We start from the raw sequence: 22,232 nt of genomic DNA, 5'->3' as shown, positions 1-22,232 counted from the left end.
GGGGCCCCATGGTGCATGTCTGTCATCCCAGCCACTGGAGGATTGCAAGGCCATCTTGGACAACTTAGCAAGACACTCTCTTCAAATAAAAAGTAAAAAGGGATGGAGATGTAGTTCAGTGGTAAAATCAAAGTAACAGTACCCCCTACCTCTGGGTGGCCACCTTGAAGTGTCATTGTGATGATGCATCTCAAGTGCATAGTGCTGCTTGGCCCATAGTATAGTTGTAAATAAACTGTGGTCATTATTATAGATTGGGAAACTGAGGAATAGGAAAACCAACCTGGAAGCCTGTGGCCTGTGTTCTAGTTAATATTAAGCAATTCTCTGCCTAATTTCTGGGCTCCAGGTGACAAATCCACACAATAACAAAGTTGGCCCTGAAAAACTCTAAGGGCCCAGCCAGGTGTGGTGTCACATAACCATATCACAGGGACTCAGGAGGCTGAGGCAGGAGGATAGCAAGTTCGATGCCAACCTGAGCAATTTAGTGAGACCTTATCTTAAAAAAAAAAAAAGACTGGGTTGTAACTCAGTGGTAGAGGATCCCTGAGTTCAGTCCTCACTACCAAAGGGGGGGGGGGGGAATATGCCCAAAACACTCTAAGGGCTCTGCCATCTTGAGAGTTTTCCCCAGACAGAACTACCCACTCTTCTCAGGTACTTTTTGTCCTGCCTGCCCCTGTTCCTGACTCTGACTGGAGGGAAGAGCCTGTTTGCCACTCCAGAATGAGCTGCAGTCTCCTGTGCCCCCCAACACACTAAAACTAAAGTGGCTCCTGCTCCTTGGCCCTATCCCCACAGGCCTTCTGCACCCCACCTCAGGGAACCCCCATAACCCAAGGCAGAAACTGTCATTTGCCCTTCACTGAGGTTTAAATGGCTCAGAAGGGGAAGGTAGGAGTCCTCCACTAGAAAATGGAGGAGCTGGAGACTGGAATCTTGGCCTGCCCAACTTCAGACTAGAGACAGGAAAGCAGCTGAAGTTCAGGTTGGGAGGGAATTTCCACCCTCAGTGCTGGGAAGGCCCAGGGCTGTCAGAGCCACAGGCTGCCCTGGGCCAAGGAGGACAAGCAGACACTTGGCCTGATGAGAGCCTTTATTCAGGTGGCTGACTTGCCTCCACTCCGCCTCTCAGACCTTTGGAGTTGAGTGTTGCTCTCACTCCTGTGAGGACACCCGCCTCGGCCTCAGAAAGCCCTGGTTGGCAGGGAGGAGTCCCAAACAGGCCATGGACCTGAGATATTCCACCTAATCCTAGATGGCCAGTCCTTGAGAAAATGTGGCTCTCCTTAGGCAGCTTGGAGGCCCAGTGCCATGCTTGCTCCCTCCTGGACTGGCCCTCAAGGACACACAGCAATGATTATGACAACTATAAATAACATCCAAAGGTCAGTGAGTGTTCAAAAAGAAGGAGCAAAGGTAATGGCAAAGGTGTCTTCTGTCCCTGGAGGCAGTGGGTGGGGAGGTAAACCAGCACCCTTGTTGCAGCAGCTCAGACTAGGCCCGGCCCCGGACACACAGAGGCGGCGCTGTGATGCCCAGTTCCTCTCGCAGGGCACTCAGGGACTGCTCCCAGCGCTGCTCGTAGTACAGGTTGAGGACGCAAGGGGCCCTGCGCCCATTCTCAACTGCCCACGGGATCAGCTCCGAGACTAGCACCTGCAGGCTCCTGAGGGGTGGCAGGGAGAAGAGAAGACATCAGGTCCTCAAGGGCTAGGCCTGCTATGTGCTCAGAACCTGCTGTGCATGTGCCCAGTTAGTCCTCACTCAGAAGCGGAAGGAAAGCTCAGTGAGATGAAACCTTATGCCCCAAGTCTTACACACCTTGAACACACCAAAACTCAGATGTAAATAGAGGACTAATTCCAGAAACTTGGGCTACCCTGCCTTCCCACTGACTCCTGTCATTCTGCCCTGGTCCTGAGGCCTGGCCCCAAAGCTCCTGGGACATAGGCCAGTTTTCCCTTTCTGCCTCCTCTTTCATACCCTTGCTTCCTGGAGAGCCATGTGGGCTGCTAGGTGTCTGCATACCCTTCCCATTTCCTGAAGTCCAGCCCCTCTGAGGTCTCCCCCAACCCTCCAATGTCCCTGCCACTTGAAAACTTACTGAGCACTGAGACGGACTGGTCCAAAGAGTGCACCCAGGATGCACATGGGGAGACGAGTCTGCACGGCCTCAAACCATTTCACCACGATTTCCCCTAGGGGTAAGGACAAGGACCAGGTGGAAGGTAAGTGATGCTGGGAGGAGGTGGCCAGTGGTGCTGCTGGTAGGGCCCAGAGAGGCATCTGCTTTTCTCCAATCTCTACCAGGGCTCAGTTGTACCCCTTCCTGGCCTGTGCTGGGCCTTGGGGCACTGGGCTTGGGGTGGAGGAGAGGGTATCAGTGCAGGAGAAAGGGGATAGAAGGGAAGCTGCGTCAGAATGCAGAGGATCTCAAAAGCCAGACTGAGGAGACTCCGATGGTCCCAACAGGCCTTAGAGGGAGGGATGCTGTGGGAGGGATATCAGTGTAGAAGTCACAAAGGAGAAATGGGGATAGCATGGCCCAGATGCTACCAGAATGTCTGCGCAAAGCAAAAATATCAGCAGGCACTGAGTAGATGAAGGGATGTGGTGGAACAGGTGACCCTGCCCTGGCCCTGAAGACTCACAAAGACAGCTGGCTGGAGGACACTGCCATCCACTACATTCAGGTAGCTGGCTTGGTGGCACTCACCCAGGATGTTGGTAGGCATCCCCAAGAGGGTGTGAAGCATGTCGTGCACCTCCCGGTAACGCTGGATCACATAGGCTAGCTCTTCGTCATCCACGAAGCGGGTGGGTGCTCGGGTGTCTGGGGAGACCCTCTGACAAGCATGACACTCCCCTAGACCCTTTCCCAACAGCTCCCAGGGCCTAATTTGTTAGTCTCCCCTTAACTTTCAACCATTCCTACCAAACTCAGTCCCACCATAAAACCCTGGTGACTTTATTTCTGTCCACACTTACCAACAGGGGAGGACTCAGGCAGGAAATATTGGGGAATTAGCACCCCGCCTTGGGCCTACTCCAACTCACACATAATGTTTGTAGCCTGTTGAATTCTATGGTAACAAAACCCCTTGTGGGGAGGGTAGGTAATAGGAAGTTGTTTAATAGGTATAAGTATCCATTTTGCAAGCCTAAATTCTGGAGATTAATTGTACAACAAAGTGAATACAAATAAATACTACTGAACTGTAACTTAAAAATTGTTAAGATAGATGGACATGGTGGCACATGCCTATAATGCTAGTGACTTGAGAGGCTGAGGCAGGACCTCGGCAATTTAGCAAGGCCCTAAGCAACTTAGTGAGAGCCTGTCTCAAAAAATGAAAAGAACTGAGGATGTGGCTCAGTGGGTTAAGTGCCCCTGTGCTCAATCCCTGGCACTAACTAACTAACTAAATAACCAATCAAATAAATAAGATGTTAAATTTTATGTCATGTGCTTTTCTTTTTCTTCCTTTTTGGGTGCTGGGGAGTGAATCCAGGGGCACTCTACCATTGAGCTACATCCCCAACCCATTTTTAAAAATTTGAGAAGGGTCTTGTTAAGTCACCCAGGCTCCTGAAACTCAGGATCCTCAGCCTCCCCAGTTGCTGGGATTACAGGTGTGCACCAACATGGCTGGCTAAGTGCCTTTGATTTTTTTTTTTTTTTTTTAACCACAATTCAAAATTTTAAAAAGGGAGGCTGAGAGTACAGCTCGATGGAGAACATTTGCCTAGAACGTGTGAGCCTCTGGGTTTGGTCACCACCACCTCACACGAAAAAATAAAAAGAAAACAAGAAGCCCCAAGGCCCCTGATTGTTGGCACAACCTGCTCCCAGCCTGGGTGCTCTCTCCCACCCCCATCTTCACCTTGAGAATTCCTGTACATCCTTCATGACCTGATTTAAGCATCTTCCACCTCCTAGAGAAGCTGTCCCTAACCTTCAGACTGAGTGAGTCCATGTTATGGTCTCCTGCAGCATCCTGCCACCTCTTTGTGTACTCAAAATGACTTTACCTTGATGTTTAGTGCATGTGACTATTAATGTCACCTCATTCTGCACTGTCCTGTGTAGCAGCCACCCACCACTGCAGTCACGGAGCTTCCAAACATGGCAAGTTCCGAGATGTGCTATGCTTGTAAAATACACTGGATTTCAAAGACAGTATGAAAGAAAGTGAAATCACAATAATTTAAAAATGTTGATGCTGGGGAATGATATTGGCCCAATTATACTGTCATAATGGGTGCATATATGAATATATAACAACAAATCCTATCAGTATATATACAATTAATATACTAATGAAAAAGGAAAGACCTACCTTAAACCACATAAAAATAAGTAAATAAAAATAAAAATGTGGATTACTAGTTGGAATGCTACTATTCTAAATATATTTGGCTAAAAATGTATTATTAAAATAATTCCTGGGGCTGAGGTTGTGGCTCAGAGGTTGAGCGCTTGCCTAGCAAGCATGAGGCACTGGGTTCGATCCTCGGCACCATGTAAAAATAAAATAAAGGGGGCTGGAGATTTAGCTTAGTTGGTAGAGTGCTTGCCTCACATGCATAAAGCCCTGGGTTCAATCCCCAGCACTCCAAAAAAAACAAAATAAAATAAAGACATAAAAAAAAAAATTCCACTTTTTTTTTTTTTCTTTTATTAAAGTGGCTAGGAGAAAGCTTTAAATAACCTATGTGGCTTGAGTCTAGTCTGTGGACACTGCTGCTGCATGAGGGCAGGGCTAGCTGCTTTGCTCATTGCTGTTATCTTTGGTTTCCGGTCTGGGACCTGGATGAATAAGCATCTCTTGAATGCGTGAGTAAACGGCCAGCCATCCCTGAGCACTTCTCTGACCCCAGGTAAGAATGTTGACTACCTTCCTTCAGCCCCTGCCTCGTTGAGTCCTCATCAGTGCCCACACAGTAGTAGTATTCTGGTCTTTCTGCTCTCAAGGCATGGCCTCAGCCTGTCCAGAAGCCGAGAGATCTGAGGTCTTCATTGCTTTGAGGCTGCAGGCTCAGCAACATGGCCAATCTTAGTCTGTGGCCTCACTGGGTCCCAGGACCTCACTTCCTCTGCAGTTGTACTTGCTGTGTGAAGCTGAACTGATCAGAGTAACAGCAGCTGCTTTTATGGAGTACCTACTATGTGCCAGCCCTGGGCAATCTCCTTCACACGTTATCATATTTCACTCTCACAGCAATTTAGGTAGTTCCCACTATAATTATCCTCAGATATAGGTAAGAAAAACAAGGCTCAGATAAGTAACTTGCCCAAGAGCATACAGCTAATAAAGTGACTGAGTCAGGATATGAAATAAAGTCTGCTGGATTCCAAAGCCAGTAACCTTGACATCTGTTATCAATAAGCTGTATAAGTACTCTGAAGACAAAGGTTAGGTCCTTTTACATCAGATAAGAATTTGTCCAGGGCTATAAAACTGGGAAGAGGCAAGATTTTAACTTGGGTTTCTCTTTAACTCCAAAGCTCATGTCTGCTCTCTTGACCATGCCTCTTAGCAATGTTAGCCTCAGGGCTGGTGGCCTCACCTTGATCCTTTCTTTGAATCTCTATTGGCACAGAGGTGTTCCTTCCCATTTTGTGGGTTGCTGATTCCCTCTCTCCAGAAATGTCACAATCTTCAGGCTGTTACCATAACTAGGGCAGTTGCTGGGCAAGGTGCCCATCGTAATCCTGGTAGACACCTCTCTGCCACTGCAACTCTCCACAGCATCAAGACTAAAGGTTCTGGTGAACTTCAGAAACTGTTTCTACTTGGGTGGCACATGGGGCAGGTTTCCCGCTGATGAAATATCTTACACCCTAGTGAAATCTGAGGAAGATGGTATAAAACAGGACAGGTGATTCCACTGCAAAGGCAAGTGTCTGGAAAGTGTAAGGGACAGGTTACTGTCTTGGGAACAATGTCTTTCAAGGGCAGTGACTGTCAACTGCTCACCAGGGGACATCTGCAATGTCTAGAGACATTTGTGGGTATCTCCATGGGAGGGGGAGGGTTCTACTTGTATTGAGTTGGTAGAAGACAGGGATGCTGCTAAATGTTCTACGAGACACAGGACAGCCTCCTATGAGAATTATCCAGCCCCAGGCATCAATAGTGCAAGGTTGAGAAACCCTGTTCTAGAGCAACCTTTAGTCACCACTTGCCCTCCTCCAGCACGGTGGGCTCTTGAGCTGAGCTGGAGAGGCACTTAGCACGGGGGCTTTGATGGGGTGAGTATGTGCTAGAGGGAGGAGTAAAGACAGGTAAGGTCAGGTCATGCAACTATCCTTGTAATGTTTCCTTTGGCTATTACGAAATACAGATTCTTCCCAAAGTCTATAGGGCCTGGTAGCGCCTAGCCCTGGCCTACCTCCCAGGCCACTTTTTGCCTTTCCCCCAGTCACTCCTCTGGCTGAGTTTCTTTTCTTTATGGTGCTGGGGATAGAACCCAGGGCCTTGTGCACTGAGCTACACTTATATTCCCACTTTATTTGTCTATACCATAGAAAATGGCATGAGACTAAAAAGCACTTTTTTTTTCTTTTTTTACAGGGATTGAACCCCAGGGCACTTAACCACTAAGCCACATCTCCAGCACTTTTAACATTTTTTTTTTTTTTTTTTTTTTTTGAGACAGGGTCTCACTAAGTTGTTTGGAGCCTCACTAAGTTGCTAAGGCTGGCTTTGAACCTGCAATCCTCCTGCCTCAGCCTCCTGAGCTGCTAGGATTACAGGCAATGCCACCACAACTGGCCTAAAAAGTACTTCTGCCCATGATGGCAGCTCAGGGCTCCCCCTGCCTCAGCATGTCACTCCTATGCCATTTCTCTGCACTTCTTGATGATGCCAGATGCATACAAACTGGAAACTCACATTCACATCCAGGAAACGGAGATACTCGCGGCCAAATGAGCCTTCAGGGAGGCTCTGGAGCTTGCCCAGGTCCAGGGTGGACAGTGAGATCCTGGGACGCTCCCTGAAAGGCAGAAAGCAAGACCGGATATTAGGAGGTACCAGCAAAGGCAGGTGAAAGGCCCAGTTAGAGTAAACTTTGGTTGGGGGTGAGGACACAGGGCAGCATTTAACCACAGCACTAAAGGAGAATCTACTTGCCAGGCCAGTTTGGGGACTGAGGAGACTACCACAAACCAAGGACATAGGAAGATAGACTACATATGTACTAAAGGGGAAGGGTACAGCTAGCACATGTTTTGTGAGCTTAATGAAGGTACGGAGTCCTGTGGCTGAGCTGGTCTGAGCTGCCACCTTGTACAACCCAAAGGTGGTCATACTACACACACATATATATCAGTGGTGCCCCTGGAGTTGGGCAGTGCCCAGCCTGTGCAATGTCCATGGTCAGGGTATCAAGAAGAGATCCCTAAAAGAACAGGGCTGATAAAATATGACTCTAGAAAAGTCAGGATCCCTAGAGAACTATCGCTTCTTGGCCTTTTGGCTAAGATATGTGCAGGATACCTAGAGAATGACTTCAAGTCCCCAGGTAGAGCTGGGACCTACTGTAGGATCTGGGCACCCTCTGGATCCTTCCTCATCTGGTCCCTGAGGACCTTCAGGGTCCAGCATCCTGTGGTCTCCCCAAGAACTGCAATCATGTCTGAAATGACAGAGAAGGGCACAGATAGGGAACGTGATCTTAGGTAAGTTACTCGACTTGGTCTTATCCTTGGTTTTCTACACTATAAAACAGAGATAATATCTGCCTCTTAGTTATAGTAATCCATTTTAAATGAGCTTAGCATATCACCTAGCACACAGCTTAGACTCAATATATCTATGATTTATTTTATGTTATTAATCTTCTGGGGTGGCTTTGGTTAGCACAGTGCTCTAAAGACTTTATAAATCATTTCACATTCATTATCACAAAAGAATATCATGTCTGCATTGACTGGAACAGACTCTGGTATGTGTCTGAGACTAGCTACGATCTATTTAGGTGAACTTACACAAATTGCTTCACACTAAGCCTCAGAATCCTAATTTGTAAAGTGTAGATTACACCTTTCATAGAGGGTTAATGTGAGAAATCCAGAAAAATCATGTTATATAAAATATTTAGCACAGTGCTTAAGGAGCAGTTGTCATTATTATTCTCAGTAAGAGTGATAGTACTTTCTAGAACTTAAAAATCCTGGAAAGGACACTATAGGATCTTTTTTTTTTTTTAAGTATTTATTTTTTAGTTGTAGTTGAACACAATACCTTTATTTATTTTTATTTTATTTTATTTTTAAAAAGAGAGAGAGAGAATTTTTTTAAAATATTTATTTCTTAGTTTTCAGCAGACACAACATCTTTGTTTGTATGTGGTGCTGAGGATTGAACCCAGGCCGCACTCATGCCAGGTGAGCTCGCTACCTACCGCTTGAGCCACATCCCCAGCCCCCTTTATTTATTTTTATGCGGTTCTGAGGATAGAACCCAGAGCACGCACATGCTAGGCGAGTGCTCTACCGCTGAGCTGAGCCACAACCCCAGCCCCAACTATAGGATCTTAAGAACTGTCTAGCAGTCAAGTGTGGTGGTCCACTTCTGTAACACCAGTGATTCAGGAGGTTGAGGCAGGAGGATCACAAGTTTGAGGCCTGACCCTGTCTCAAAATAAATAAAAGGGCTGAGGATATAGCTCAATGGTAGAGTACCCCTGGATTCAATCCCCAGTACCACTTAAACAAGAAAGTGTTCTAGGGGCCAGGGAGACTTGGCCCTTCAAGAACAGCATCTGAGCCAGGTGCGGTGGTATATGCCTGTAGTCGCAGCAGTTTGGGAGGCTGAGGTAGGAGGATCGCAAGTTCAAAGCCAGCCTTGGCAAAAGCAAGGCACTAAGTAACTCAGTGAGACCCTGTCTCTAAATAAAAGATACAAAATAAGGCTGGTGATGTGGCTCAGTAGTCAAGTGCCCCTGAGTTCAATCCCTGGTACCCACCCCCCCACAAAAAATAAATAAATAAAGCAGCATCTGGTTGGAAATTGCCTCGCCTGCCACACCTGTTATAGAGGCCAGGAAACTCCAATTCCTCCTCCAGAAATGAGCCCTGAGCAGACTCCTGATTCCTCCTGGGCCCAGGGACCCTCATCTGCAGGCCTCCATGGCCGGGTGCCAAGTAATTTGGTCTTTAGCCATGCCTGCACTCCTTACCAGAGGCGACCTTCCTTATGCACTGGTGAGCATAGCCCCTTTCCTGTGCCCTGGTCCATCCTATAGAATAACCCCTGGATTGTGATCATAAACATTTTGTTTACCTTCTCCCCATTACAACCCTGGGCATCATGAGGAGGGGCTATGCCCACCAGGGTGCCTGTGGTGGGGAGGGGGCACAGTGGTTAGTCAGCCTGTGTAGGGCCATCTGGGCTTTTACACAGGCTGGTCAGAGACCCTGGACAGCTTCTGATGAGTTAGCTTGTAGAAATTGCCCAGGGCCCTGCAAATGTCAGCAGCAGTACTGATGTATAAGTTAGTGAGCCGCCACCATAGTAGGCATTTGAGCAGAGTTAGGAAGCAGAGGGGGTAAGATGGTATATCTTCAAAGAGAGGTCGCTTCTAGAGATGATGCCTCTGTGGCCTAGGGGGGCCTCCCAGGTCAGGCCCAGCTGATGGAGGATGAAGTGGGTGATGGGTGGGTGTGGCCAGCCTGGCAGAGGAGACAAATATGACAACAATGTGACAAATGCCATGCTAGAGAAGGTCAGGGGTCATAGTTTGGCACAACTGGAGCAGAGAAGAGGCTCTTCTCAGGGATATTTGCCAGGCAGGTGTGGGAGGAGGTGAGCTCCCAGGCCATACCATGGGACATGTATATCCATGCTCCCCAGTGTTCTCTGTAGTTCTCCACTGTCCTTTCAGATCAGTCCTCCCCTGTGCCTGTCTCTCTGTCCCTTGTCCCACGTTGCCCAGTTCCTGGAACCAAATTTTGAGGAGGCCTGAGTTCCTCAGACCTCCAGATTCTGGGCCTTTTACTTAAGAACTCTGTCCAGGGGAACTGGACGCATAGGAAATAAAAAGCAGCAAGATAAATACTACTTGAATCTTCAACCAAGATGGTGTTTTCTATAAGTGCTGAGAAGGTTATAATTGGAAAGCCAGAATTCTCTTAGTTGCCTAGTCTTGAAGTTGGGTGCAGTTCAGTGGTACAGTACAAGTAGGAGGCTCTGGGTTCGGTTCCCAGTAATGGGGGGCTGTTTAGGGATGGGAATATAGCTGAAAGGTAGATCCCCCCTCCCCCCCGCAAAAAAAAATTCTAATTATACAGCCAGCAGACATTTATTGAGATTTGCTGAGTATTTACTATGTGTCAGGCACTATTCTAAATGCTGCAGATTCCGTGCATTCATGTTGTTCGACCTCATAAAATTTACTTTCTAGCAAGAATGTTGTTATTATCTACTTAGTATGAGGGATTGGAACCCAGGGGCGCTTAAGCCACATCATCGGCCCGCTTTTATTTTAATTTTGGAAACAGAACCTCGCTAAGTTGCTGAGGCTGGCTTTGAACTTGAGATCCTCTTGCTTTAGCCTCCCGAGCACCAGGGATTAAAGGCGTACGCCATAGCGCCCGGCTCTAGCGGGAATGTTATAATGTGACAGGTGCTTTTAAATTCTTTAGCCCAGGGGTTCTAAACACAGATGGATGACAGAATCTCCGGGAATTTTAAAAGATACATGATCAGACTCTGCACCCCTCTTTTTATCCCTCCCCGCCCCCTGCCTGGCAGATTTGGATTCAAAGAGTTTAGGCAGAAACCAGGCATCTGGTTTTTATAAATGTTTCTGGTGATTATGAGGTGAAGCAAGGTTTGGGTACCCCGACCCGGTCTATTCTCCAGGCACCCAGGAAAAAGGAGGCTTTGAGGTGGGGACCTGCCCAGGCTTCCAGGGCAAGGGCACCCCGACCTCTCGCTGCCGGGACAGAGCGCCCAGCACGCGCGGCCTTACCGTGGCGGTACGGGTCGTAGAGCGCCATTCCCGCCGAGCCCGCGGCGAGCAGCGCCTTCTGCAGCGGGGAGGTGGGGATGTGGTCCGGGTAGAGCCGGCTGGCGCCATGGATCCTGGCCCGGAAGGGCACATCTGCCGGGAAAGCAAAAGGCAGAGGTCAGACGAGCTCTGCGCCTGCACGCTCCTCCCGCCTCGGCCTGAGACCCAGCGCCACTTGCCTGCAGCCGGCCGGGTACTGCTGGAGAGCGGACGAAGGGGGAGCAGAGCCCGACACAGCAGCGTCGCCATGGCAGCGGGCGTCCACCGAAGGGCGGGCAGGGCAAGGGCGACGCTCTAAACTTCTCTGGGAACGGAGTGCCAGAGAGGTCAAAAACTAAGCTGCCTACGGCCTCTCGAGGGGAAACATCGTGGAACCGATAGGAAAGGGACCTAGCTAAGTATGAGAAGGAAACTCACGCACTTTATCTACCAGCAGTTTTCACTGATATAAGTTGCTCCCCGTTTCCCGCAACCCCAGAAAATTTCTCCAAAAAGACCTAATCCCGCTAGGTTTACAATTCTCTACCGGACCCTATTTCCTCCTCTCCCTCAGGTTTTCCCCCGAGGACAATAAGATAAGAACCTCTTCCGGCCAGGAAACATGGCGACGCCTATTGTAAGGACCACATTTGGGAAAGAACCGTACGACATTTCCGTTTGAATCCCAGCTTTTCCGAGAACCCGGGGCGCCAGGGGTGCGGGGGGCGTGGACTGTGGTCATGGGTCTGGCGCGGTTGAACGGGCTCTTCGCCGCCTATAAGCCCCCGGGGCTAAAGTGGCTGCACCTGCGGGATACTGTAGAGCAGCAGCTTCTGAAGGGTGAGTGCTTCGAACCCACCCACTATCCTGTTGAGGTTCTTTTAGGGGTCCCTCTCTGCTTCTTTCTATCCTTCCTGCAAAATAAAGTCATGTGACTGTTCTCCTGGGCAGAGCACTTTCCTATTCATCTGTTCTTATTCTCCACTATTTTCAGATGGGGAAATGCAGTATTGTATGTTGTCACACGGTGCATAATTAGAGTCAGGATTTGAACCCAAGTTGTCTTAACTGCTGCTATTTTGTGCTTATTTTGTGTCTTCTACATCATTTACTTCTCTGTCCCCTTCTCTTGCAGTTGTTCTGACAGAACTGGCAAGACATTTGTCTTTTTTCAGGTCTCAATGCCCCGAAGCCATCTGTTCCTGAACAGCGTGTTCGCTTCTTGTTGGGCCCCATGGAAGGCAATGAAGAGGAGCTGGCCCTCACAGCCACCAGTGTGCCCACCCTCACCAACCACAGGCTTGGTAAGGTAGATTCAGGCTGGATCTTGGTTAATACTTACCAGAAAATCCCTGACCTCCGTCAGTATCCCAGTGCTCAGATTCCTGGCCCAGGTCCTTGAAGTATTAGACCAGGGATTGGCAAACTTTCCTGGAAAGGGCCAGATTCTAAATATTGTAGGCTTTTCAGGCATGTGGTTTCTGTTGCAACTGTTCAGCTCTACCATTTCAGCACAAAACGGCACAAGACACTGTGGGAAAGAATGATTCTTTAAGATTGTCATGCAAAAAAAGTCAGCTGTGTGTGTACCTGTAGACCCAGTGACTTAGGAGACTGGGGCAGAAGGGTCATTTGAGTCCAGGAGTTCCAGGCCAACCTGGGCAACATAGCAAGACCCCCATCTCTTAAAAACAACAGCAACAAAAGGACCCCCACAGGCTTGAGGATTTGGCCTATGGACTGTGTTTTACTGACTCTTTTATTATTCTAGGACTCCTGATATGAATTGAGACCTATAGGTAGAATTCTTAAGTAGGGGTTTGGGACTTCTCAAAAAGAGTGACTTTTTTTTTTTTTTTTTTTTTTAGTACTGGGAATTGAACCCAGAGACTCGTACATGCTAGGTAAGCACTCTACCACTAAGTTATTTTTTAATTTTTAACTTATTTTAAATTTTAAACATGGTCTCAAAGTTGCCCAGGCCAGCCTTAAGCTTGCCATCCTTCTGCCTCTGCCTCTTGAGTAGCTAGGATTACAGGTATGTGCCACTGTGCCTGGCAAGACTGACTTTTTAATCAGTAAAGTGGCTCAACAACAGAACTGTTTGCAGAAGCTGCCCTTGAACTTGCAGTCCTCCTGCCTTAGCCTCCAGAGTTGCTGGGATTACAGTGTGTACCATAGCCCCTGGCATGCCCAGTCCTCTTGAAGTCTCTCACTGGAAGACTGGTGAAAGGAAGAGTAAGAAACCTCTTGGGTTGTCCTTTCTCTGAGCTCTAAAGAACTAAGAAAATAGTTCTAGATCCCAGATTCCATGGAAAAAAGCCCGAGAGTATAGCCTGATCCTGATTTGAGGTACCATTCAAGGAATGAGGTCAGCATGCAGTGCAGAGTTATCCTGGAGGCTGGATTAATTGAGGAAATGGACCTTGCTGTTTTTTTCCAGTGTGTGGGCCAGCATTCACCAGCCTGAAGATTGGTGTGGGACATCGGCTGGATATCCAGTCTTCTGGGGTACTTGGTAGGTTGTGGGCAGCTTGAGGGTACAGTGATATGGTCTTAGGGAAGGACCAGGGAGCTACCATGAGCCCAGTGCACTTCACACCACTGCCTCTTCCCCTGATTCCTGCCCTGAGTCTCTGATCAGCTGGGGAATTGATTGGTAGGATGGAGGGAGTCACAAGAGGGAATCACAATTGCTTACTTTTATCAAGTGATTCTACCATGTGACATGACTCAAGACCTTTAATGTACATTTATTCACCACAATAACCTTACTTATTAGGTAGATTCTTTATAGTTTTATGATTAAAGAAAGTAAGAATTCAAGAGCTTGGGTGGCTTGGCTGGGTTCTGTGGCTAGTGAATGCCCCTGGTCCTGAGAGGGAACACCATCATCTCATCATGGGGCAGCCAGGCATGTGACTCTGGCCAGTGTCTGAGTATTGCCAGAGCTGGGCCCACAAAGCCCTGAGTCATAAGCTGTTTGTGTCCCCAAGGTCAGGTGTTGGTCTTAGTTCCTCAGCCTCAATGGCAATGGTCCCCTTGTCTTGCTTCTTGGAATATGGGAAGGCAGACATGATCTCATCTATCTTCCCTGCTCACCCTCTCCAAGAGTGAATGTGGGTTGTTCTCTCCTTCAGCCAGAGAAACAAGCAGACTGAGAGAGACACATGAAGTGGCCACAAAGGCCCCCATTTGTTGGGCCCTTACTTTGTGCCAACGAGCTTCCTGTGCACTGCCTTCTTCCATCTGCATGACACTCTCAGACATTGGACAGGATGCTTCTCTCTATTTTACCGATGCAGAGCTCAAGTCCCAAAGAAATTAAAAGTTATACTCAGAGACAACCAATATTTGATTACAAATCTATGGGTCTAGGCCACCCACAAAGTCTCTTATTTCTAAGTAGATAGAATCCCCTGAGAAACTTGCTAAGGACCCCAGACCCCTTCTCCACCTTGTGACAGATTCAGTACATATGGGCAAGGCCTAGAAATTGGTATCTTGAAGTATACCCAAAACTCACTCACTTCCTGCAGAGAAGGTTCTCTTTGCCACCTTGCTGGCTTGGGAAGCTTGGGAGTATTCTAATGGCAGCAGCTGGGGTGGGAATTTCCGGGGGGAATAGGAGGGAGATGCCAGGCATGAGATGAGACTGACTGCCTTTCAGTGCTTGGCGTGGGACGTGGACGAAGACTCCTCACCGACATGTATGATGCTCACCTCACCAAGGTAAGGGAACCAGTACAGCTTGCTTATCCCTTGGTCCTTTCCTGGGGATCTCTAGCAATATTCTTTTCTTTTCTTTTTTCTTTTTTTTAAGAGAGAGAGAATTTTAATATTTTTTAGTTTTCAGCGGACACAACATCTTTGTTTGTATGTGGTGCTGAGGATCGAACCCGGGCCACACGCATGCCAGGCGAGCGCGCTACCACTTGAGCCATATCCCCAGCCCACTAGCAGTATTCTGATGCGGAAGATACCATAGGGAACACCCAGGCCATCAGCAAACTTTTTTTATAATCATGTACTAGGAGAGACTGATATTGTGATGGTGACCAGTGCTGTTACTACGTGCCGACTGCTCCGCTCAACACTATACATACATTGCCATGGGGATCCCTCACCACTACCTGTAAGGTGGAATCTGTGGCTAATCCAGTTTTACAGATGAGAGACTGATTCTCACAGAGGGGACATACATATAGGGTCCCAAACTTTTTTTTAAAAAAAGTTTCCTGTGGTGCTAGGGATTAAATCCAAGGCCTTGTATGTGCTAGGCAAGTGCCCTACCACAGAACTACCTCCCCAGCCCCACGAAGTCTTTAAGGCTTTAAGAACTGAAATTGTAACCTTCATTTGTCCCATACCAGAGCCTGGTCATGACACCATTTCATTCTTTCCCCAAGACTGAGAAGTGGCTGTCATCATCAAGTCCTCAAGGAGCTTCCTGTACAAGGTGGGGCTGTGGACTCTGGTCCCATAATGTACATGCAGATTTACATGTTAGGGGACCTTGTCTTAATGTTAAAGAGCATAGATTCTGGAGTCATATGACTCCAGTTCAAAACCCAGCTTCAGGGCTGGGGATGTGGCTCAGTGGTAGAGGGCTTGCCCAGATGCATGCCCAGGGTTTGATCCCCAGCACTGCAAAAAATAAACAACTTCTATTTCTTTGCCAGCCATGTGTCCTTGGGTGGATCTCTTAACATCTGTGTACCTGTTTCCTCATCTTTAAAAAGGGAATTAGAATAATATTTCCTCTGCAGGTATATTAGCCAAGGTTTTCTAGAGGAACAGAATCAACAGGAAGTATAATTGTAAAAAGGGACTTATTAGGTTGCCTTATGTGACCAGAAGCTGGAGAGGCCACAATGGCTGTCTGCAGGCCAGAGAGCTGGGAGAACCAGTAGCTGCACAGTCCAAGAGGCTGAAGCCCGAGAACAAGAGAGATCAATGGTGCTACCCTAGCCTGAGACCTAAGCCTTCTGGAGAATCACTGTCTTCTTTGGAAGAGTGAAGAAGTGAAACAATTACCAAGTTGATACTTCTGCAAGGGAGGAAGCCAGAATTTGGTGAAATAGAGATATTTGTTGTTGCTAACCTACATTTTTAAAAGAAGATTCATGTGTTAATTATATAACTGAAAAATAAGGTAAAAAAGAACATTAAATGCCAATCATCTGATATATTCAGATGATTGCAGCAGCAATCAAGAACCTGTTCAAGAAGAAGCGAGCTTATGTCTGCTGTTGCTTCTTTGTTCTTCCAACTTTTATTCTATCCAAGCCATCATCCCATTGGTTGGTGCTGGCCACGCTTAGTGAGTGTCTCCATTGCAGTTGGCTATCTTACATGTCAGTCATTCCTAGGCATACCCTCATTGACACACCCATAATCTTAATCCTTGGCATCTCTTTTTTTAAATTTATTTTTTAGCTGTAGTTGGGACATAATGCCTTTATTTTATTCATTTATTTCTATATGGTACTGAGGGTCAGACCCAGGGCCTTGCACATTCTAGGCAAGCACTCTACTGCTGAGCTACAACCCCAGCCCTCCTTGACATCTATTAATCCAATCAAGTTGACAATGCAAATTAACCATTACAGCAGGGTTACTTTGAAGATTAAACTAATGACCACATGTAAATGCTGAGCCTAGCCCCTCGCACATCGTATATGCTCAGTAAATTCACTGTTATCACCAACTCTGCCCTCATCACTGCCTTCACTCTTTTTTCTTGCTGGACTTTGATTGAACCCTGAGTACTCTACCATTGAGCTCCGTATGGAAGAGGCAGTTAGCTGTGCAGAGTTGGAAGAAGGGGCCCTCCTGAGATCAGGGTGGCAGGAGGACTTGACATGACTGTGGAAAGCCTTGTTACCCTGGAGGGTAAAGAGCAGCTAACGGCATGCTGAGAGTCACTCATTGTTGGGTGGCTGGGTGGAGAAATGGAGAGGTGTGGGGTCGTTGCAGGGTGACGATCTTTGCTGGTGGGCTGGTTTAACATCACCATGAGATTGGCCCTGTCATGGTCCCCAGGTCACAGAAGAGAATTGGGGCATAAAGAGCAAGAGAGCTGCCCAAGCCCCGTAGCAGAGCTAGCACCCTTCCCTAGGGTCAGGGGCTGTACATGGGAGCTCCCTGAGCAGGACCCAAGGACCCCCACCCCAGCCTCAGCTTTCCTCTTCCTCTGCACCAGAGCTTGGAGTGGGAATTCTGATTGGATCTTCTTCCTGCCTCACAGGATTATACAGTGCGTGGTCTTCTAGGCAAAGCCACAGACGACTTCCATGAGGATGGACGACTGGTGGAGAAGACCACATATGGTAAGAGCCTGGGGTGGGTGGGAGCGGTGGCTGCCACTGCCCTCCACGTTGGCTTCGAAGTGAGCCCGTGTTCTGAGACATTCCATGGGATCTATTGCATGTTCATTGGAAGAGGATTTTGAGTACCAGGCACTGGGGGAAAATGGTGAATCAGATGGGGGTCCCCAGCCTAGCACATGGATCCCACCTCTTCTGTAAAGGATAGAAAACATGAGGCAAAGCAACACTATATATTTGTACACATAAATATGTGTCAATGTCCAAAAAAACGCCTGGAAACAATTACCAAGTTGATACTTCTGCAAGGGAGGAAGCCAGAATTTGGTGAAATAGAGAGAGAGATTTGTTGTTGCTAACCTACATTTTTAAAAGAAGATTCATGTGTTAATTATATAACTGAAAAATAAGGTAAAAAAGAACATTAAATGCTAAGAAAGAGAGCCAACAGGAAGAAGCCACAGGATCCAGGAGGGGCTTCCTGGAAAACGGCAATCAAAGAGGGGGAGGAGGCAGTGGTAGGTACATTCCAGGTAAGATGACAGGCAGTGTGAGGACAGCCAGGTCAAGAAGGCAGGGCCCTTCCAGGCTGGCAAACCTTCTGTCCTCACACCTGGTTCTAGAGCTCTGGCCCTTGCTACCAGAAGTTGATACTCGCCCCAGCTGGGCCCTAGGCTCCAGGCCAACTGGCAGTTTGTGAAAGTCTCCAGGCTGCTATAGTCACTTGGTGGGACCAGGTGTCAGAGCCATTCCCAGGTTGTTTTTTTTTTGCTTCTGTTTTTGTTTTGGTGGCACTGGGGATTGAATCCAGGGGCAGTCTACCACTGACTGAATCTCCAGCCCATTTTTTTTGTTTTTCCCATATTTTTAAAAAATTTTATTTCTTCTTTTTAGATATACATAACAGTAAAGTGTATTTAAAAAAAAAATTAGTTGTAGATGGACACAGTACCTTTTTATAAAAAATGTGGTGCTAAGGTTAGAACCCAGTGCCTCTCATGTGCTAGGCAAGCACTCTGCCATACTGAACTACAACCCCAACTCTAGTAAAGCGTATTTTGACATATTATACGTGCATGAAGTATAACTTATTAGGATCCCATTCTTGTGGTTGTACATGGTGTGGAGTTTCACTGGTCGTATATTCATAGGAAAGTGATGTCCAATTCATTCTACTGTTTTTCCCATTCCCATTCCCCTTTTCTTCCTTTATTTCCTTTTGTCTAATCTAATGAACTTCTATTCTTCCCTCCCCTCTCCAGCCATTTTTATTTTTCATTTTGAGACAGGGTCTTGGTCAATTGCTGAGGATGGCCTTGAACCTAGAATCTTCCTGTTTCAGCCTCCCAAGAAGCTGGCACCACCACTCCAAGCTCCACTCTCACTCTTTACTTCCTGTTTCTACATTGGGCAGGTAGCACCCTCCTCCAAGGGTCCCTGGCATGGAAAACCCCAGGCCAGGGCATAAGGGATATGACTTAGGATATTCGGTGAGTCACATTAGGTCTTTGACCCTCCATTTCCAAAAGATGTTCTTTTTTTTTTAATTTTAATTTTTATTTATTTATTTTTTTAGGGTAGATGGATACAACACAATGCCTTTATTTTTATGTGGTGCTGAGGATCAAACCTGGGTCACGCCCGTGCTAGGCGAGCGCTCTACTGCTGAACCACAATCCCAGCCCCAAGAAGATGTTCTTAAGCTGAGTCTGGATGGCCTTAGGGAATCTGTGGGCCCCTGGAAAATATCCTCAAAATTTCCTGGGTTGGGGCTATGGCTGAGTGGTAGAGCACCTACCTCACATATGTGAGGCACTGGGTTCGATCCTCAACACCACGTGAAAATAAATAAATAAAGATATTGTGTCCATCTACAACTAAATATATATATATATATATATATATATATATATATATATATATATAGTTCCTGTGTCTTTGCTAAGAAGAGGGTGCAGAGCTTTCATGAAGACTTTACTCAGAGGACATTCACTCCCTGGAACCCTTCTCTGGCTGATTTTAAGGATGGAGTTGGTTTGGAGGAAAGGAGCTTGCCAGTTTGCTGTCGCTTCTCCTCAATGGGTACCTGTGTACTGACACCCCACAACTGCGTTTTGCAGATCATGTGACTAGAGAGAAGCTGGACCGGATTCTGGCTGTTATCCAAGGCTCCCATCAGAAGGCCCTGGTGATGTAAGTGGGGTCCTGGGGAGGTGCTGGAACAACAGGAAGTGCCTGCAGAGCTCTCTGGGCTCTGCCTGCCCTGGACAGATTCCAAGGATCCTGTTTTTACAACTCAAAACTAAATGGAACTACCCGTTCCTCTCAGGGCATGCAGAAGTGTTTCTGCCAGGTCTTGTTCTGGCCACTGGGGAAATAAATAAATAAATAAATAAATAAATAAAATAATAATAAATCACCACCAACAAAACATAAAACACCTGGGTGTGGTGGTACACACCTGTAATCCCAGCACTCAGGAGAAAAAGGCAGGAAGATCAAAAGTTCCAGGCCAGCCTCAGCAATTTAGCAAGACTCTGTGTCAAAATAAAAAGGGCTCGGGATATAGCTCACTGGTATAGCTCTTGCCCAGCATGTGCCAGGTTCTGAGTTCAATTCCCAGTACCATAAAAAATAAAATAGAAGCAGGATGGACAGGATGATGTGGGCACAAAGAGAAGAGTCTGGGAAAATATCCTGGGCCACTGGGGGTTGGGACAGGGAGGAGGAACCCATATTAGGCATGTTGTGGGTTACTTGGGTTGAGTGTGCAGTGCCTGCAGGATGATCAGGCTGAGATGCTGGAGCATAGGGCCCATCACCCTCTCAGCCTGGGTCACCAGTGAGTCCAGGGAACATGGGCAGAGGCTGCCTTTGGTGATTGAAGGGGACCAAATAAAGGAGGCTGCTCCAAAGGTGGCTGGAGAGTAGGGGGTAGGTGGGGAGCATAGAGCAAGTGAGAGGAAGCACCTTCCATGTTGGGGCAGGAGCTGGCTGCACCTCCACCCACACTACCCCCTGCTCCCCAGGTACTCTAACCTAGACCTGCAGTCCCAGGAGGCCTATGAGATGGCCACGAGAGGTGTGATCCGGCCCATGAACAAGTCCCCGATGTTGATCACTGGCATCCGGTGCCTCCATTTTGCACCTCCAGAGTTCCTCTTAGGTAAGCTGCCTCAAGAAGTTGGAGCTCCTGTGGAATGCTCTGGCAGGAGCCTGCCTCTCAGGCTCAGCCAAGGCAAGCACACGCCAACCCTGATCTCTGCTGATTAAGGCTTCAGGGGCCAATTTCCTTCCCGCTCTGACCCAGACTTACCTGAACCCAGTGCAGCCCTGACTCCTGCCAAGTCAGCCTTTGAAGTCAGAACTGAACAGGCAGAGGTTCCAGAACAATCTCCATTGCTCTGGGCCCCTCCGACATCGCTGTCGTTTCCCCGGTCCTGCCCAGCTCAGGATCTTTGTTCCTTCTATGACTGTTAGTCATGTGAACAAGGGCTTTTCTTTTTTGGTACTGGAGCTTTACTCCAGGGCCACTTTACCACTGAGTCATATCCCCAGTCCTTTATATTTTTTGTATTTTATATTTTTTGAGTCAAAGTCTTGCTGAGTTGCTGAGGCTTGAACTTGCAATCCTCCTGCCTCAGCCTCCCTAGTTGTTGTGATTACAGGTGTGTACCACCATGCCAGGCTAACCAAGGCTTTTCTTGAGCACTGATCAAGACTCTGAATGCTAAGCACCATGTATAAATGATCTCTTTAGTCTTTATTATAATTCCTGTTTACAAATGAAGAAATGAGGTCTTGGAGTAAAACTTCTCAAATTCTCACCTGCCCCTTGGTTACCTGGGGGATTTCTTAAAAGGCAGGTTCCAACCCAGCAGTGCAGGTGGGGTCTTGGATCCTACATGTCTAACAAACTCTTAGGGGTCCCCATAGGACTGCATTCTGCACAGCAAGGCCTAGAAAGCTGAAGTGTTTTGCCAAGGCTATTACACCGTTGAGGCATCCAGACGCCAGAGGCGATTCCTGACCTCAGTGTCCATCCATGTCCCCGGCAGAGGTGCAGTGTATGCACGAGACACAGCAGCAGCTGCGCAAGCTGGTGCATGAGATCGGCCTGGAGCTGAAGACCACTGCTGTCTGCTCCCAAGTGCGGCGCACACGGGACGGCTTCTTCACACTGGATGATGCCCTCCTGAGGACTCACTGGGACCTACACAGCATTCAGGATGCCATCCAGGCTGCAGCACCCCGGGTGGCAGCCGAGCTGGAAAAGAACCTGAAGCCAAGGTTGGGCACCCAGGAGCTCCCCAGTCCCGGCCCATCCTGGAACTCCGAAGGCCTGAGCTCTGCCTTGGAGGCAGGGAGCTGTGCAGGGCATTGATAGGCCAGGCCGTTGGCGGGGCAGTGGGCGCCATAGCATAAAGGCTCAGTATTCATGAGCCAGAACCAGTGAGTGTGAGGAATTGAGAATAAGAGAAGCTCTTCTACATGGACACAAAACTGAGTCTGTAATAGGAAAGATTAGTGGGCTTAACCCAATTGAAAAGGAAAAAACTCTGTATGGAGAAAGAGATGATAAACAAATGACAGACTAATAAAAAAATTTGCAGTATCTTTAACTAGGAACAGCGTCCACAGGCTATATGCACACACACCTGTGCTTTTTTTTTTTTTCCTTTTTGTGGTTGAGCCAGGGCCTTCAGCATGCTGGACAAGTGCTTTACCACTGAGCTACATTCCCAGCCCAATCTATACCACATAAAGAACAATCAACAGTAAGAACAAAATGACAAGAAAATTGATATATTTTACAAATATTTTTCCAAAAACAGTTGAGCAATGATTTGAACTGTGTGTGTATCAAAAGTAATCTAAGGGGCTGGGGCTGTAGCT

General features: G+C 47.6%; 2 protein-coding genes across 3 annotated transcripts; one reads left to right on the top strand and one right to left on the bottom strand.

The window, feature by feature from the left end:
* Nucleotides 1–1,081: 1,081 nt before the first annotated feature.
* On the bottom strand, nt 1,082–11,292 carry Coq4 (coenzyme Q4). The gene is made up of 7 exons (XM_027943553.3): nt 11,208–11,292; nt 10,990–11,121; nt 7,554–7,650; nt 6,906–7,008; nt 2,723–2,852; nt 2,111–2,204; nt 1,082–1,672 (listed from the first exon to the last, which is right to left on the bottom strand). The coding sequence occupies exons 1-7, from the start codon at nt 11,275–11,277 to the stop codon at nt 1,501–1,503; spliced, it is 798 nt and encodes a 265-aa protein (XP_027799354.1). The 5' UTR covers nt 11,278–11,292; the 3' UTR covers nt 1,082–1,500.
* Nucleotides 11,293–11,328: 36 nt separating this feature from the next.
* Trub2 (TruB pseudouridine synthase family member 2) lies at nt 11,329–21,958 on the top strand. Of its 2 annotated transcripts, XM_027943528.3 has the most exons (10): nt 11,329–11,426; nt 11,582–11,847; nt 12,183–12,311; nt 12,876–12,911; nt 13,451–13,525; nt 14,678–14,739; nt 17,258–17,339; nt 19,457–19,529; nt 20,366–20,502; nt 21,395–21,958. In XM_027943528.3, exons 2-10 carry the CDS (start codon nt 11,748–11,750, stop codon nt 21,718–21,720), a joined length of 1,020 nt encoding a protein of 339 aa, XP_027799329.1. In that variant the 5' UTR covers nt 11,329–11,426; nt 11,582–11,747; the 3' UTR covers nt 21,721–21,958. The 2 variants fall into 2 exon arrangements, with proteins under 2 accessions (XP_027799329.1, XP_027799338.1); XM_027943537.3 differs by lacking the exon at nt 12,876–12,911.
* The last annotated feature ends 274 nt before the right edge of the window (nt 21,959–22,232 follow it).

This window comes from Marmota flaviventris, chromosome 13 (assembly GCF_047511675.1).
Source record: "Marmota flaviventris isolate mMarFla1 chromosome 13, mMarFla1.hap1, whole genome shotgun sequence".
NCBI classification, from domain to species: domain Eukaryota; kingdom Metazoa; phylum Chordata; class Mammalia; order Rodentia; family Sciuridae; genus Marmota; species Marmota flaviventris.
The sequence above is the reverse complement of the archived record's forward strand: the minus strand, read 5'-3'. Positions and strand labels throughout refer to the sequence as shown.

Coding starts and splice junctions, on each gene's coding strand:
- Coq4 (XM_027943553.3), bottom strand. CDS start 11,277: ATGGCGACGCTGCTGTGTCGGGCTCTGCTCCCCCTTCGTCCGCTCTCC. Junction 7,651..10,989: donor CTACGACCCGTACCGCCACG/GTAAGGCCGCGC, acceptor CTGTCATTTCAG/ACATGATTGCAGTTCTTGGG. Junction 1,673..2,110: donor CCAGTCCGTCTCAGTGCTCA/GTAAGTTTTCAA, acceptor GCCACCCCTCAG/GAGCCTGCAGGTGCTAGTCT.
- Trub2 (XM_027943528.3), top strand. CDS start 11,748: ATGGGTCTGGCGCGGTTGAACGGGCTCTTCGCCGCCTATAAGCCCCCG. Junction 11,848..12,182: donor AGAGCAGCAGCTTCTGAAGG/GTGAGTGCTTCG, acceptor GTCTTTTTTCAG/GTCTCAATGCCCCGAAGCCA. Junction 12,312..12,875: donor CCTCACCAACCACAGGCTTG/GTAAGGTAGATT, acceptor TTTTTTTTTTAG/TACTGGGAATTGAACCCAGA.